The following is a 15,100-nucleotide window of genomic DNA, read 5'->3' on the forward strand; positions in this document are numbered from 1 at the left end:
GTTCACTGTTTGTTTAGGCTATCACCAACAATGTTTTCATGCAATTACTCTTACATGTTTTTGTAATAACAGATATTTTGGCAGGTCCTGGGGTTGAGGGTAGGACAAGAGGACCTTCACGTTGACACATACAGCCAAGACAGAAATAGAAACACACGGCCATGATAGGGTTAGGACATGTCATTCTGAGAACCACCAACATCTTTCACCCTGTCTTCTGGCTCTAAGCCATCCACAATAATTAGAAAAGACAGGCTAATAAGTCAAATTGATAAGGAAGTAAGTGAACTGTGATACACCCTGTATGTGAGTTAAGACAATCGAGTTTGACCACCTCTATTAACCAACCCTTTATATTCCACAATTTGAGTGATTATCCCCTGTTGCTATAACACTGACATTTTGTTATGGTGAGAAATGAAATAAAAAGTATTATGGGATTTAATAATTACTGCATTGAAAAATTGACAAAAGGCATTGTCATAATGAAATAATGAAGCCATGTCATCATTCTGTCAACGCTGCACTTCATATCAATATAACATTTGCACATACTGCCCTCATGTGGTAACATTAGTACTACATTTAGAGTTCCATTTCAAAATCAAAACACAGCAATTTTTTAAACCTATATTGCAGATGTGTATGCAAAGGTAGTATGCAAAACAAAAACATTACATGCAATATTTCATAAAATTTGTATAATGATATAATGTAATAAATAATGCCAACCACAAAACTGCCCCAATGCACCTGAGAAAACATATTCTTTATTCTGTCTTGTCTTCTTGTACTTCTGCCCTCACATACAAGACATTTAATTTTCAGACAAAACAGACACACTCCATCACTTCATATCATATCATATAGTTCAATGTACCACATACTACTGAACTACAAGATCTTGAGCCATTCTAGTGACGGCCACTAAATGCAAGAGTCTAATCTAAAACCCAACTCTTCTTGAATTAAATTGCCAAGAGACCGAAGTCATGCTGCTCATTTAGAAACAACCTCTCAAGCAGTAATGAAATGATATCACACTAGTTTACAACAATGTTAATAGACACCATCTTTAACTGCAGGCATATGGGCGTGCAGGTTTTTGTTCCAGACCTGATTAAACTACAGGCATATGGGGCGTGCAGGTTTTTGTTCCAGACCTGATTAAACTACAGGCATATGGGGCGTGCAGGTTTTTGTTCCAGACCTGATTAAACTACAGGCATATGGGGCGTGCAGGTTTTTGTTCCAGACCTGATTAAACTACAGGCATATGGGGCGTGCAGGTTTTTGTTCCAGACCTGATTAAACTACAGGCATATGGGGCGTGCAGGTTTTTGTTCCAGACCTGATTAAACTACAGGCATATGGGGGGTGCAGGCTTTTGTTCCAGACCTGATTAAACTAATCAAGGTCTTGAACAGACAACACATTTTAATAGATAAGTTAGTGCTGGAACCAAAGCCTGCACAGGCTGTTACTCTCTAGAACCAGGGTTGATGACTGCTGAGTTTCGCTGGTCAGTCCCATCCAGCCTTGAGTTTCTCCTCCACCGTGTGGTCCCCTTTGGATCCTCCCATGCAGGGTGGGCTCTTGGCTATACTGGGGTTGCTGCCCCACTGCTGGGGTGTCTTGGCCTGGATGGCCAGCACGTGGATACAGGTCTTCAGCTCCTTGGCTAGGGTCTCGTTGAGAAGGCGGTGGCGCTGTAGCAGGGAGAGGCAGTCGAATCGTGGGCTGACCACCAGGACTCGGAAGTGGGACTCGGATCCAGGGGGCACGGCGTGCATGTGGCTCTCGTTGTAGACTTCCAGGTGTTCTGGCTCCAGCTGCTGGGTGAGCTTGGTCCGTATGGCCCCCTCCATGGGCAGGTTGGGATCAGGAGCCATGTGGGGTCTGAAGTGGGCTAAGGGCCATGGTGAAGGTGTGGGTGGTGGAGATTGGACGAGCATAGCTGAGAACACTGGGCAACATTCAGAGGATTGGGGCAGGTGACGACTGTAGTCAGCTTGCAATGAAGAAGTGGTCTGGTGTTCTCTCTTCAGGTTCAGAAGTTACACTCTTAGAAAAAAAAGGGTGCTATCTAGAACCTAAAAGGGTTCTTCGGCTGTCCCACCTGTGGAAAGGGTTCTACATGGAACCCCAAATGGTTCTACCTGGAACCAAAAAGGGGACTACCTGGAACCAAAAAGGGTTCCAGGTAGTGAGATAGACTGCACTTGTGAAGGTAGTAAATGACCTTATAATGGCGTCAGACCGAGGCTTTGCATCTGTCCTCATGCTCCTAGACCTTAGTGCTGCTTTTGATACCATCGATCACCACATTCTTTTGGAGAGATTTGAAACCCAAATTGGTCTACATGGACAAGTTCTGGCCTGGTTTAGATCTTATCTGTCGGAAAGATATCAGTTTGTCTCTGTGGATGGTTTGTCCTCTGACAAATCAGCGGTAAATTTCGGTGTTCCTCAAGGCTCCGTTTTAGGACCACGATTGTTTTCACTATATATTTTACCTCTTGGTGATGTCGTTCGGAAACATGATGTTAACTTTCACTGCTTTGCGGATGACACACAGCTGTACATTTCGATGAAACATGGTGAAGCCCCAAAATTGCCCACCCTGGAAGCCTGTGTTTCAGACATAAGGAAGTGGATGGCTGCAAATGTTCTACTTTTCAACTCGGACAAAAAAAGAGATGCTTGTTCTAGGTCCCAAGAAACAAAGAGATCTTATGTTGAATCTGACAATTAATCTTTATGGTTGTACAGTCGACTCAAATAAAACTGTGAAGGACTTCGGCATTACTCTGGACCCTGATCTCTCTTTTGACAAACATATCAAGACTGTTTCAAGGACAGCTTTTTTCCATCTACGTAACATTGCAAAAATCTGAAACTTTCTGTCCAAAAATTATGCAGAAAAATGAATCCATGCTTTTGCCACTTCTAGGTTAGACTATTGCAACGCTCTACTTTCCGGCTACCTGGATAAAGCACTAAATAAACTTCAGTTAGTACTAAACACAGCTGCTAGAATCTTGACTAGAACCAAAATATTTGATCATATTACTCCAGTGCTAGCCTCTCTACACTGGCCAACTGTTAAGGCAAGGGCTGATTTCAAGGTTTTACTGCTAACCTGCAAAGCATTACATGGGCATGCTCCTACCTATCTTTCCGATTTGGTCCTGCCGTACATACCTACATTTTCGCTACGGTCACAAGACGCAGGCCTCCTTACTGTCCCTAGAATTTCTAAGCAAACAGCTGGAGGCAGGGCTTTCTCCTATAGAGCTACATTTTTATGGAATGGTCTGCCTACCCATGTGAGAGACGCAGACTCAGTCTCAACCTTTAAGTCTTTATTGAAGACATCTCTTCAGTAGATCCGATGATTGAGTGTAGTCTGGCCCAGGAATGTGAAGGTAAACGGAAAGGCACTGGAGCAACGAACCGCCTTTGCTGTCTCTGCCTGGCCGGTTCCCCTCTCTCCACTGGGATTCTCTGCCTCTAACCCTATTACATGGGTCACTGGCTTACTGGTGCTCTTCCATGCCGTCCCTAGGAGGGGTGCGTCACTTGAGTGGATTGAGTCACTGACATGATCTCCTGTCTTATCCGGTGTCCTGTGTGAATTTAAGTATGCTCTCTCTAATTCTCTCTCTTTCGCTCTTTTTCTCTTTCTTTCTCTCTTTCTCTCTTTCTTTCTTTCTTTCTTTCTTTCTTTCTTTCTTTCTTTCTTTCTTTCTTTCTTTCTTTCTTTCTTTCTTTCTTTCTTTCTCTCGGAGGACCTGAGCCCTAGGACCATGCCACAGGACTACCTGACCTGATGACTCCTTGCTGTCCCCAATCCACCTGGCCGTGCTGCTGCTCCAGTTTCAACTGTTCTGCCTGTGGCTATGGAACCCTGACCTGTTCACCGGACGTGCTACCTGTCACAGGCCTGCTGTTTTCAACTCACTAGAGACAGCTGGAGCGGTAGAGATACTCTGAATGATCGGCTATGAAAAGCCAACTGACATTTACTCCTGAGGTGCTGACCTGTTGCACCCTCGACAATCACTGTGATTATTGTTATTTGACCCTGCTTGTCACCTATGAACATTTGAACATCGTGGCCATGTTCTATTATAATCTCTACCCGGCACAGCGAGAAGAGGACTGGCCATTCCTCATAGCCTGGTTCCTCTCTAGGTTTCTTCCTAGGTTCTGGCCTTTCTAGGGAGTTTTTCCTAGCCACCGTGCTTCTACACGTGCATTGCTTGCTGTTTGGGGCTTTAGGCTGGGTTTCTGTACAGCACTTTGTGACATCAGCTGATGTGAGAAGGGCTTTATAAATACATTTGATTGATTGATTCTCCTATGGGGACAGCCGAATAACCCTTTTGGAATGAAGAACCCTTTTGGAACCATTTTTTCTAAGTGTAGCTTGCATCCAGTAGCTTGCTATCTGCAGTTAAGCTAGCTATTTTACAGCAGACCCTGCTTTACATAGCTACAGTATCTGTTATCTATAGCTACAACATCTGTTCTTTAATACATGAAAATGCAATGCTGCCCAATGACGTGTGCTAATTTCTTTCACAACATACTATGACTAGCTACGTTAGCTGGCTAACGTTATCTAACTGGTTAGTTAGCTACTTGCAGTAATCACTGCCACACAGACTGCATTTCGTAGCCTCAAATAGTACCTTAGCTAGATTGTGTTGTTATTACCAAATGATCAAAGCTGTAATAACCCAAAGTGAGTTGTAATGCGTCCTCAGTTATCCAACGTACACAGGAAGTGCTGCCTGGTTTGGACTGTCTGGGACTTTGTAGTCTTTGTAGACGGCCTGGGACTCATATTTGCAGCAGTAAATTGTAGTCTTTGTAGGCTAGTAAATCTAGTACTGGTGGAGGTTTGTTGCAAAGTACATTTTTTCTCAATGAGCTATCATGCCTGTTGGTGAAATTACATTGAACCAACGTGGAATAAGACGTTGGATTGACATCTGTGGCCAGTGGAATGCTGTTCTGACCCCTAGGCGCAGAAGTCAAGAAATCCATTTTATCATTGATGATCAATTCAGTAAATTAAATAATTACAAGGGTTTCATCATTAGGACAGTAGTTTATTTTTCTTTGCTATCCATTGCAGTTCTGAAAAGGTCAATTGCACAACAGTGCAAATAAATAAACAATGACAAAAGATAAGAAAGAAATCTCACACACAAACTTTATAGCAGAATCATGAAGTTGTAACATTTAAGTATTCTTCATAATCAGTAGTATTTATTTTGATGTATTTACTTATATTCCATTTTCATTTACAAAATACACAAAATCAAAGACACCATACAATAGTATTCTGTCATTTACACTTCCGTTTTTTTGTCCTTTGTATTTTTTTATGGTTCCACATGTATACAGTATTGTAATTTTCTAATATTATGATCTATACTTACATACAAACAACTACATATTCTACAGCACAGTACAAAGACAGTGATAAATTCTCTGTTACATGTAATTAATTAATGTATTCTTATTGACAAAAGCCTCAAAGACCTAGGGGTAGTTTTAGGAGTGAATATAAGCCATTCAGTCCCATTTAGTAGAAGCCAACACACAGCATTTCAGTGGAAAAGGCCCAGCATATAATATGTTTCATTTCCCAATAGTGTTTTGGGGAGAGTTAAAAGACAAATAATCTAACACTTATTGCTATAATTACGTTTTTGCACTCATGATTGACCGTTGACCGAGCAACAAGTTAAGAATACAAAAAAACCCTGTAACAGAATTGAAAATATGCAACTACAGGCACTAGAAACAATCTTGACTTAAAATATCCTGAACTGGTTCACTGAGAGAATAAATAGATAGTTAAGCATTTCACAGCGTTCCATGTCATACTATACAACATTAATATTGACATCCTTGTTTATCATTTCATGGGCGGTATAATTAGGACAACATAGAGATAGGATATGGAAACACAGATCAGACACATGCTGCAATGCTGATGCTGATTCTTCAATAACAAATGGAATCTTTTAAGATTACTGCGCTTCTTAGAGGAATTGTGAACAAATGTACTTTCCGACAGACTGGCCATCCACGTCCCAAATCAGTTCATAAAAACTGCTCCCCCTACTACAAGAATATTTTCAAGGGGTCAAAGGTTATAAAGAGCTATAATATTTATTAATGATCTAAGTTATATTTTATTTATTTTAATTTACATGTTTAAATCTATATTCCAGTTTTTTTATGACATAGTATAAACTTAAGACATACAAAAAGATTTGGCAATAATCAATGAGAGAAGTTACTCATGGCACACTTATAGATCGGCGGTCACCAAACCTGTCAATTTTGAGGAATGTGGTAACGTCTTGAAGTTCCTATATAGATTAAGGGGTCATACATTGAACGTACAATATGCTAGTTTATGGTAATGTAAACATAAAGTAAAGTGAGAGGTTGCTATGTCAATAAATAGTCAACTGCGACTACTGTAAATCAATGTATACTGATTATTTTGTGTGCTGTTCACAACTGCATGCGTGACTCATTTGGTACCAGTGAATCATTTGGCTACTGTCTTAAATTGGTCGCTTGTAAGCAGTTGTTGTGCGTACGTCAACTGCTTTACCTTCTGTTTCCCTTCATGTGCTAGCTACTGATATATTTTATGTCTCAAAGGTTTTGGTCTTTTCAAGAATGCAAGGCATTAACAACTGTGCATGTACAGCTAAGTACATTTAGTGCAATGGATTGGTCTTTATCTAGAATGCTGTTATGTCTACATATGGCTGCTATCCTAAAAAATGGCAGTTTATGATCATTTCCTTTGTTGCTGAATCAGTGCTTTGTTGCTTTTCTCAGTTTGTTTCTTTGTAACATGCAATTGTGAACATACCACACTTGATCAATGTGCTTGCTATAAGGGGAATGTGAAACGTTGTTTGGTACCAAACCAATGTACAGGAAATCTATGGATCAGATATCCCATGAGGACACTGCCCTTAGCAGTGTGTTTAGTCCTAGTCTATCATGTATGATAACAACCTCAGCGGGGGTGTGTAACATGTTAAATATACCCATATATCATGATGTTCTAAGCTTCACGGGTGGAAATCAAAGGAAAGTTATACTACTTCTATTTCAATGCTCGGTGAAATGTTTCCCATAAGCATCCAATAATGTTCCCCATCTCATTAAAGGTTTAATTCTCATTTTGATCATCCGATCAATAAAGCAGCTTTTACTTGTATCGCCACATCAGTTAATCATACTCCAAGTATCGAATAAAACAACTAATAAACAAGCTATCAAGAATCCACAAAAAATAAATCAATATTGCAGGTCAAAGTTCAACATTGCACAGGCAAACAAGCACAGTCTCACACCCATATCAAAATAAATAATAAAATATGGGCTATGATGTACATGATAGTATTTAATGACAGTGCATACATGTCCTTACCACTATAGTCTCTTTTGAAACACATATATTGCACCCAAAAGTAAATATATCTTAATATCTTTAAAACTCAAAACAAATATAAAATGGAATCTACTGAAAATATATCACATTGTTGCAATGTTTCACTGAAGTTTAGTATATCCTTTCCATATCTTTGTGTATTATTTTCAACTTCATTATTTTGGAGATTTTCGCTCCACTTTGAACATCTAGTTCCTGTTTCACAATATCACAAAAAATGAAAACGGATGTTTCAGTTGTGCACATTAAAATGGTTTGATGTGTTTAAGGGTTGCGAGAATGTTCCAGAAATCCAAGGTCAATGTTAGAACAGGCAAATTATATCATAGGCAGTGTGATTTCCCTCGTAAAAGGACAGGATATAACATCTAACATCTGACTTATTGATGTACAGTAACATGACACACTTAAATGCCATTTTCGTATTGTGTTCTATCTTTCTAGCAAATTGTCCACAAATTCACTTACATACTTAGTTACATGCATACCACTTTCCAAAAACACATTTTAAGAGCAAAATATAAAACCTATGACAGATGGAACAAAGAAGGCATTTGTTACTACAGGATATATGAAGCAAGAATGACGATTGAACTGTGGGCTTTTAAACGTTAGAACGGCTAGAAAGAAGGTTTTAAAGGGAAAAAGCTCAACAGATCACTTTTGTCAACAGTCTCATTCAAACCATAATGAAAGTAAACCTGGAATGTTCTAAAATCTATAAAATGGCAGTTATTTTCTACATAAAATAAACACAAGACCTTGGAAGGTATGATAATGAGGAGAGGCCTTGGTTTAACTAAATGTTTTGGTTTACCCATTAAGTCAAAAATGGTTCAAATCAAGGCATAACGTATCATTTTTGACTGACGTTCTACCATAGCAATGTAGACTCATGTAGATGGGAAGTGAGCTGAGCTTATCTGAGAAATTGGTGTGAATATGGATTGGATGGCTAGTGGTAATTTCTATTACGGGCTATTGGCATGGCTCATAAACTAGACCCCATGTCCCTACCCCATAACCCCAGTAATCAGTCTTCATTTTGGGGACCTGCATCTAAACTACCTCCTCAACCCTCCTAAACACATACACTCAGTGATTACGATTACACTGAACAAGGATTCAAGTTGGAACAGCTTATGTTGGTCTAGGGGCAGAGTTTGGTTGCACTTCCCTTTCTCTACCAACTCACAGTCTATTCATGGGGATCAATGTCAAGCATCGGCAGCACAGTTCCACAGATCTTAGTAGTATCGAGGTGTCTATCTAAACAGTACATCCAATATCAGGCAATCCACAATATTTACAGCTTAGTAGATCTGTGCAGCATCTGCATTGAACTGATTCCTGTGAATAGGCTCTGACTTCAATGGGGCGTACAGGGGAGAGTTTAGGGGTTTCTTGGGCTACTTGTTGTTCACAGTGTGGCTTACTCATTCTGACCCCCCATGTCGCCCCCTAGGGGTGTGGCCACACTATTGCAGCACCTGGCCCCGCGTCTCCGGCAGCTTGAACGCCAGGAAGCTGCCCGCTGCAAGCGCCCCGGAGGCGAACAGGATGGGCACAGCCTTGGTAATGCCCACGAAAGAGGTGAAGATGCTGATGCCCAACACGGCTGCCAGCTTACAGAGGGCGTTTAGAAAGCCAAACGCTGTGCATCTGGGAGGAGAGGAAGATCAGTCAGTTCCATAATAACCTCTATTCAAACAGTCTCAGATTGAACTCATAATGTAACACGTGCAGGAGGACTGTTCAGCCAGATGGGCAGCACTACTACTCTTTCTGAAATTGGAAAATAATATTTAATCATGGTCCGACATTATTAAGCAAAAGGCACGAGGGGGTGTGGTGAATTGGCCATTTACCGCAAACCCCCGAGGTACCTTATTGCTATTATAAACTGGTTACCGACGTAATTAGAGCAGTACAAATAAATGTTTTGTCATACCCATGGTATACGGTCTGATATACCACGGCTGTCAGCCAATCAGCATTCAGGGCTCAAACCCCGTTGATAATAATGAACAGCCAGTCTGCTATGATGAGATCTCAGAGTTTTGAAATGGCCAGAAATGTTTCAGTCAACCCAGTTTACTGGGATATACAGATTTGTTGTTGTTGTTGTGTATGTTGGTTGACGCAGTGCAGTGTTCACTCAGCCATGGGGTGGCAGTAAGGATCCCCACCCAGTTCCACACACCACTACCACCAATGCTCTTACACAGTACTACAACCTCCATTTTCCTCTATCTAGTGTAACCAATCACATCAAGGCACCACTTGCACTTGCCAGTACACCCTGGAAGCTACAACCTTCCACAGTGCCAAGGTTTTGGTGTGGCTCTCTGGTTGGGGTTTCCTACCTCTTGTCAGAAGGGTAGAGCTCCACCGTCAGCACGTCCAGGGCATTCCAGGAGGCGATGCTGATGCCCCCGAACAGACAGAGCAGAGCGATCATGGCCGACTCGCTGTTGCCGAACGACAGGAAGAAACAGCTGACACAAGAGATCACACTGGAGCCCGCTGAAGATTGAGAGGAGAGGAGGGAAAGAGACGGGGAGGGAGGGAAAGGGAGGGAGATAGAGGGTAAGGAGGGGTCGAGAGAGGGAGGGGGAAAGGGGGAGAGAGAGAGAGAGGGAGAGAGAGAGAAGAAGAGAGGGAAAATGAGTGAATCTATGAATATGTCATCTAATATGACTGCTATTCTTGCTGAATCCATTTTGGCCATTGTGAGACAGAAAATTCTGCCCAATCTACCATAGATTAAGCAGACTACATTTTGTTTTCATAAGGTTGCTGATCTCTACGTGTCAAAGACATGCACCAACAGTACAGTGCAAAATCAGATGACAGCATTGTAGCTGTGACGACACTGTCGCCTCTCCTCGCTCTATTACCCAGCATCCTCAGCCGTCCGATCTTGTCCATGAGCAGCGCCGACACGATGTTGCCAGGCAACACGGCCAGGGTGCCCAGGAAGCTGACAAAGTATATCATGTAGGCACTGTTCTCGTCACTGAAATCGCTAAGCATGCAGCCCTCCTTGTTGTGCAGGAAGGTGCTGTTGACCAGTTTGCTGTTGATCAGCCTGTACTTGAACAGATCTGTTGGGGAGAGGAGGGGAGGGGGGGGGGGGGGGATTGACGAGAATTGTAGTTAATTCGATGAAATGTAGGGATAGACTTTAATGCATTCTGTACTGCTCGGATCTTTAATGTCAGCTGAGATCAGCTGAGATTATGGTATTGTGTTCATATGAGATATATGAACACAGTACCATAAACCACAGTCATTCTAATGGATGAATGACAGAATATGAACTGGGGCGTAAGGTTCGCATATCTAGGGCCTATTCAATGAGTTACAAAATAAAATACATTCATAATACTGAATTCTTTATTCTACTGTACATGAGAGAACGGTTTGTCCATACTGTCCAAGCCTAACCTCTGACCTCCAACCTCTAGGTTTTGTACTTCTCAGTATAAATCCATCATGTGGTTGGTCCCATAGTGGGTTAACATCCTGCACTATGGCAACAATCTAGCAGCTTCTAGCTCTTAGTGGGAAAGCACAGAGGGATTAAGCAATAAAGCAATAGTAGTGAAATGGCTTTCTAATTCAAATTCAAATGAGTAGCTCCTGCATGGCATTGATAGCAGCAGAGTGATTGCTTGACTAGCCTATTGATGGACAAACACCTAACAGTACGAGAGGTAGGGAGGCGTTTAGATAGTCCCTATTGTACCGCTCTGATAACGTCTTGAGAGAGACAGAGAAAGAGAGAGCGAGAGAGACTAAGCCATTACAGGCTTGCGTTTGGCTGATAATAGGTTTCTATCGTTGTAATGTCAGAGATAAAATTGGATTCTGCCGATAGATCGAGAGGACTTCAAGCTCATCAATTTTACCCATCTTTTGTTATCAGCCATACAGATGAATCATCTTCTTGTGCGGGCTGCTTTTGTTTTGGAAAAATCTATCATTTAGTTTGAGATGACTGACAGTTATGTAATTTGCAGGCTGAAGCAAAATAGGATTGGGGCTGTGTTGCTAGGATACCTCTCTCTGTCTGCATTGCCTCATTATGTTACAGGGCCAGGGAGTAGAGTGATGGTAATTGAGCCATTTTGTCTTGTATGAAGCATATAATTGGAGCTGATTCTCTGCTCTGTTTCTGGCTCTGTTTCTGTAAGAGAGGTTTAACACCTTAGCAAGAAATGCATAAGACCTATATGAACAATATAAGACATGTTTATCTCCTTAGACAACAATATGGTATACAATTGTATTTGATCTGTCAATCAAACACAGAAGCCACTAACACAATTGAGATTACAGTTCTTAGATGAGTTAATGAAGGGAAAACCCCTTATAAGCAAAACAAGACATTCACAACTTATAATTCCAACAAACACTGATACAACACTCTCATCAGCAGAGAGTTGGAAACAACTGACCTGTGTTGTAGAAAAGGGTGGCGATGAAGGTGCAGTTCTTGAAGAAGGTGTTGCTGGAGGTGATGTCTTCAAAGTAGCACTCCTCAAACAGAGAATCCTCGAACACCATGGACTTCATCTTCAGATTCATAAACCTGACAAAGAGACAGAGAGACAGAGGGAGAGAGACAGAGACAGAGGGAGAGCGGGAGAGAGACAGAGACAGAGAGAGAGTGGGAGAGAGACAGAGAGAGAGAGAGATAGAGAGAGAGAGAGAGAGAGAGAGAGAGAGAGAGAGAGAGAGAGAGAGAAATAGTTTGTTTTAACATCAGAATGACTGACTGACCCTTGACCTATTTACTGTATGAATGGCTTGGCACCCTGCCGTGTTCCCATGACAACGCTGATGAGGGAAGAGGGAAGGGGGACCTACTTGTTGTTGAAGTACTCTCCGTTGCGGTGCACCTGGTTCTCCAGGGTGAAGTTGAAGGTGACGTGCTCCACCTTCTCCTTGATGAAGACCTTGGTGCGCGAGGAGTACTCCTGCTTCTGGAGATACTTGATCATGTCAGGGAACCACACCGTCAGCCCATAGTAACTGAGGGAGAGAAGGGAGATGGATGTTAAGACAGACGTAGGGATCATGATGATACAGTTAATATAATCCACTTAGAAGGGATAGGACACTAACTACATCATCAATATCAGTAATGTAAAACTACATTTTCACTTGAGTCAGACAAAATCAAATCAAAGTTTATTGGTCACGTACATACATTTGCAGGTGTTATAGCAGGTGCAGTGAAATGCTTATGTTTCTAGCTCCAACAGTGGAGCAGAATGCCTCGCAAATACAATACTAATACACAAATAATCAAAACATCTAAACAAGAAGTCAAGTTTGTTTATTATACCTGTAGTTCATTCTATGCGGATCTGACTTTGGCTGTATATTACCTGAAAACAGTTTTGGGAGGTTGACTTTACCTGAACGACATAGAGAACCACACAGCCATCATCATGAGAGTGGTGCGGCGGTACTCAGGAGAGAATATGGCCAGGAAGTTGCCCCACACCTACAGGGAGGTTCACAGACACCCACACCCACACACACACACACACATACAAACCGACAAACACACGCAAACGCACACACACACAAACAATATATCTCAAAGGAAATCTCTCTACAATCTACAACGGCATTAAATAAACATAATGTTCCACGTTCCACACAAGCCAAGCGTAAACACAGCTAGTAAACATAGCGAGGTAATCTCTGCACACAGGCACTTTATAAACAACGGGGGCTCATATACAAACTATCGTTCCAGTCTGTCATTCTGTAGTTAAGAGCATATAAAAATGAACCTTCTCTGTTCTCTTTGATAGTAATAGCAGTGGTGATTGTTATTCAGGGAGGTATGAGAGACTATAGGCTGAAAGTAGCCTAGCGGTTAGAGCGTTGAAGGTCGCTGGTTTGAATACCTGAGCCAACAAGGTGAAAAATGTGTCGATCTGCCCATGAGCAAGGTGCTTAAACCCTAATTTGCTCCAGGGGAGCTGTACTACTATGGCTGACCCTGTAAACCAACACATTTCACTGCACCTATCTGGTGTATGTGACAATAAAACATGTTTTTTTGGTGTACAGATACTATTTAGTTTGAGCTAGAACATAACACATTTTTGTTAGACCAATGATGAGCATTCAAAATGTAGAAGAAGAAGAAGCAGAAGAAGGATGGATAATCCTCCCATTCTTGTTAAAGTATTCACTCAATTTAGCCCCAGTTGACCAAAGATCCTTAGGAGAGCAAGTGAAACATTACAATCGTCTCTGGTTTAGCTGTTCATTACAAGTATGATGCTATGTTAACTGGTTGAACAGGTTAAGGTAGAGTATGTTACCTGGTTGAACAGGTTAAGGTAGAGTATGTTACCTGGTTGAACAGGTTAAGGTAGAGTATGTTACCTGGTTGAACGGGTTAAGGTAGAGTATGTTACCTGGTTGAACAGGTCAGCCAGCTTCATCCTCCATCTCTGGTACCAGGCGGTGCCCTCTCCCATGTCCACCAGCTCATCCATCTGCTTAACTGTCTTGATGGTGGTCACCTAGGAGCAACAACACAACTCAGTCACACTAACTTCCTTAACATAATTACTCCCTAAACAACTTTATCAAAGCTTAATTCATCCTCAAATAACTAATAAGTTCAAGCTAATTCATGCTAATTGAACAAGGGTCCTCCTCACTGTAAATGTATGAGAGAGGCTGTGTTTGCTCAGCGGCAGTAATTGCAAGATGATAAATGAATATAAAAATGTCCCCTCATTTCTTTTCTCTGAATAAAAGACTGCTTCACTTCACAGACTAGATGTGTCTGATAGGGGCTTGATAGTAGTTTAGGATGGATGTATTGTGTGTGCGTGTGTGTGTGTGTGTGTGTGTGTGTGTGTGTGTGTGTGTGTGTGTGTGTGTGTGTGTGTGTGTGTGTGTGTGTGTGTGTGTGTGTGTGTGTGTGTGTGTCACTCACAGAGAAGACCCTCTCTGGGTAGCCCTTCGCCCTCATGTTGGTGTCATGGACCTGCTTCAGAATCATCCAAGCCTCATCGTGTTTCCCATTCTACAACAGACAAGACAGACACATTTGTCTAAAGCTAAATAAATAGGAACTCATTCTAGTATATTTGTCAGCATAATCAGGATCCCAGCAGCTGTATAATGAAGGTAGCTACTGTAGGTGTCGTGATATTCAAACACAGCAGTAAGTCCCAAGTTAAACCCAAGATGATAAACAATGCCTTGGGTAGCTACTATTATTTTTGTTATATTTTCATTGGTGGTTGGTGGACTGACCTCCAGGAAGAAGCGTGGGCTCTCGGGCATTGTGGTGAGGGCAGAGATGGCTGCCACAGAGGGGAAGGCACACACCAACACAAACACACGCCAGCTGTGGAACTGGTACGCAGAGCCCATCTGGAAACTCCAGCCTGGAACAGGGACATAAAGAGGTTGAAGAACTATGGTACAAGGGTCATACCAGAGAGCAGTATACAGGACGATAAGCATATGCATCCATGTTTGGTAGGAGCATAACACAGAATATGATGATTGTTTCTGTGTGTATAAATCTTGTGCATTCAATTGTATATA

General features: G+C 41.8%; 1 protein-coding gene and 1 pseudogene across 1 annotated transcript in view; both read right to left on the reverse strand.

Annotated features, from left to right (window-relative positions):
- Positions 1 to 1,368: 1,368 nt before the first annotated feature.
- On the reverse strand, positions 1,369 to 1,977 carry LOC106584509 (bolA-like protein 1; annotated as a pseudogene).
- A 3,122-nt stretch (positions 1,978 to 5,099) lies between these two features.
- Positions 5,100 to 15,100, reverse strand: part of LOC106581810 (synaptic vesicle glycoprotein 2A) — a 67,101-nt gene continuing 57,100 nt past the window's right edge. The window contains exons 5-13 of the mRNA XM_014164155.3: positions 14,804 to 14,937; positions 14,481 to 14,570; positions 13,951 to 14,058; positions 12,931 to 13,019; positions 12,377 to 12,541; positions 11,965 to 12,098; positions 10,402 to 10,608; positions 9,868 to 10,027; positions 5,100 to 9,163 (exon numbers count right to left, since the gene is read on the reverse strand). Coding sequence (XP_014019630.2) covers positions 8,980 to 9,163; positions 9,868 to 10,027; positions 10,402 to 10,608; positions 11,965 to 12,098; positions 12,377 to 12,541; positions 12,931 to 13,019; positions 13,951 to 14,058; positions 14,481 to 14,570; positions 14,804 to 14,937 — 1,271 coding nt within the window. The 3' untranslated portion in view covers positions 5,100 to 8,979. The remainder of the gene's footprint in view (positions 9,164 to 9,867; positions 10,028 to 10,401; positions 10,609 to 11,964; positions 12,099 to 12,376; positions 12,542 to 12,930; positions 13,020 to 13,950; positions 14,059 to 14,480; positions 14,571 to 14,803; positions 14,938 to 15,100) is intronic.

The sequence above is a fragment of the Salmo salar genome, chromosome 02, assembly GCF_965601325.2.
Source record: "Salmo salar chromosome 02, fSalSal1, whole genome shotgun sequence".
NCBI classification, from domain to species: Eukaryota; Metazoa; Chordata; class Actinopteri; order Salmoniformes; family Salmonidae; genus Salmo; species Salmo salar.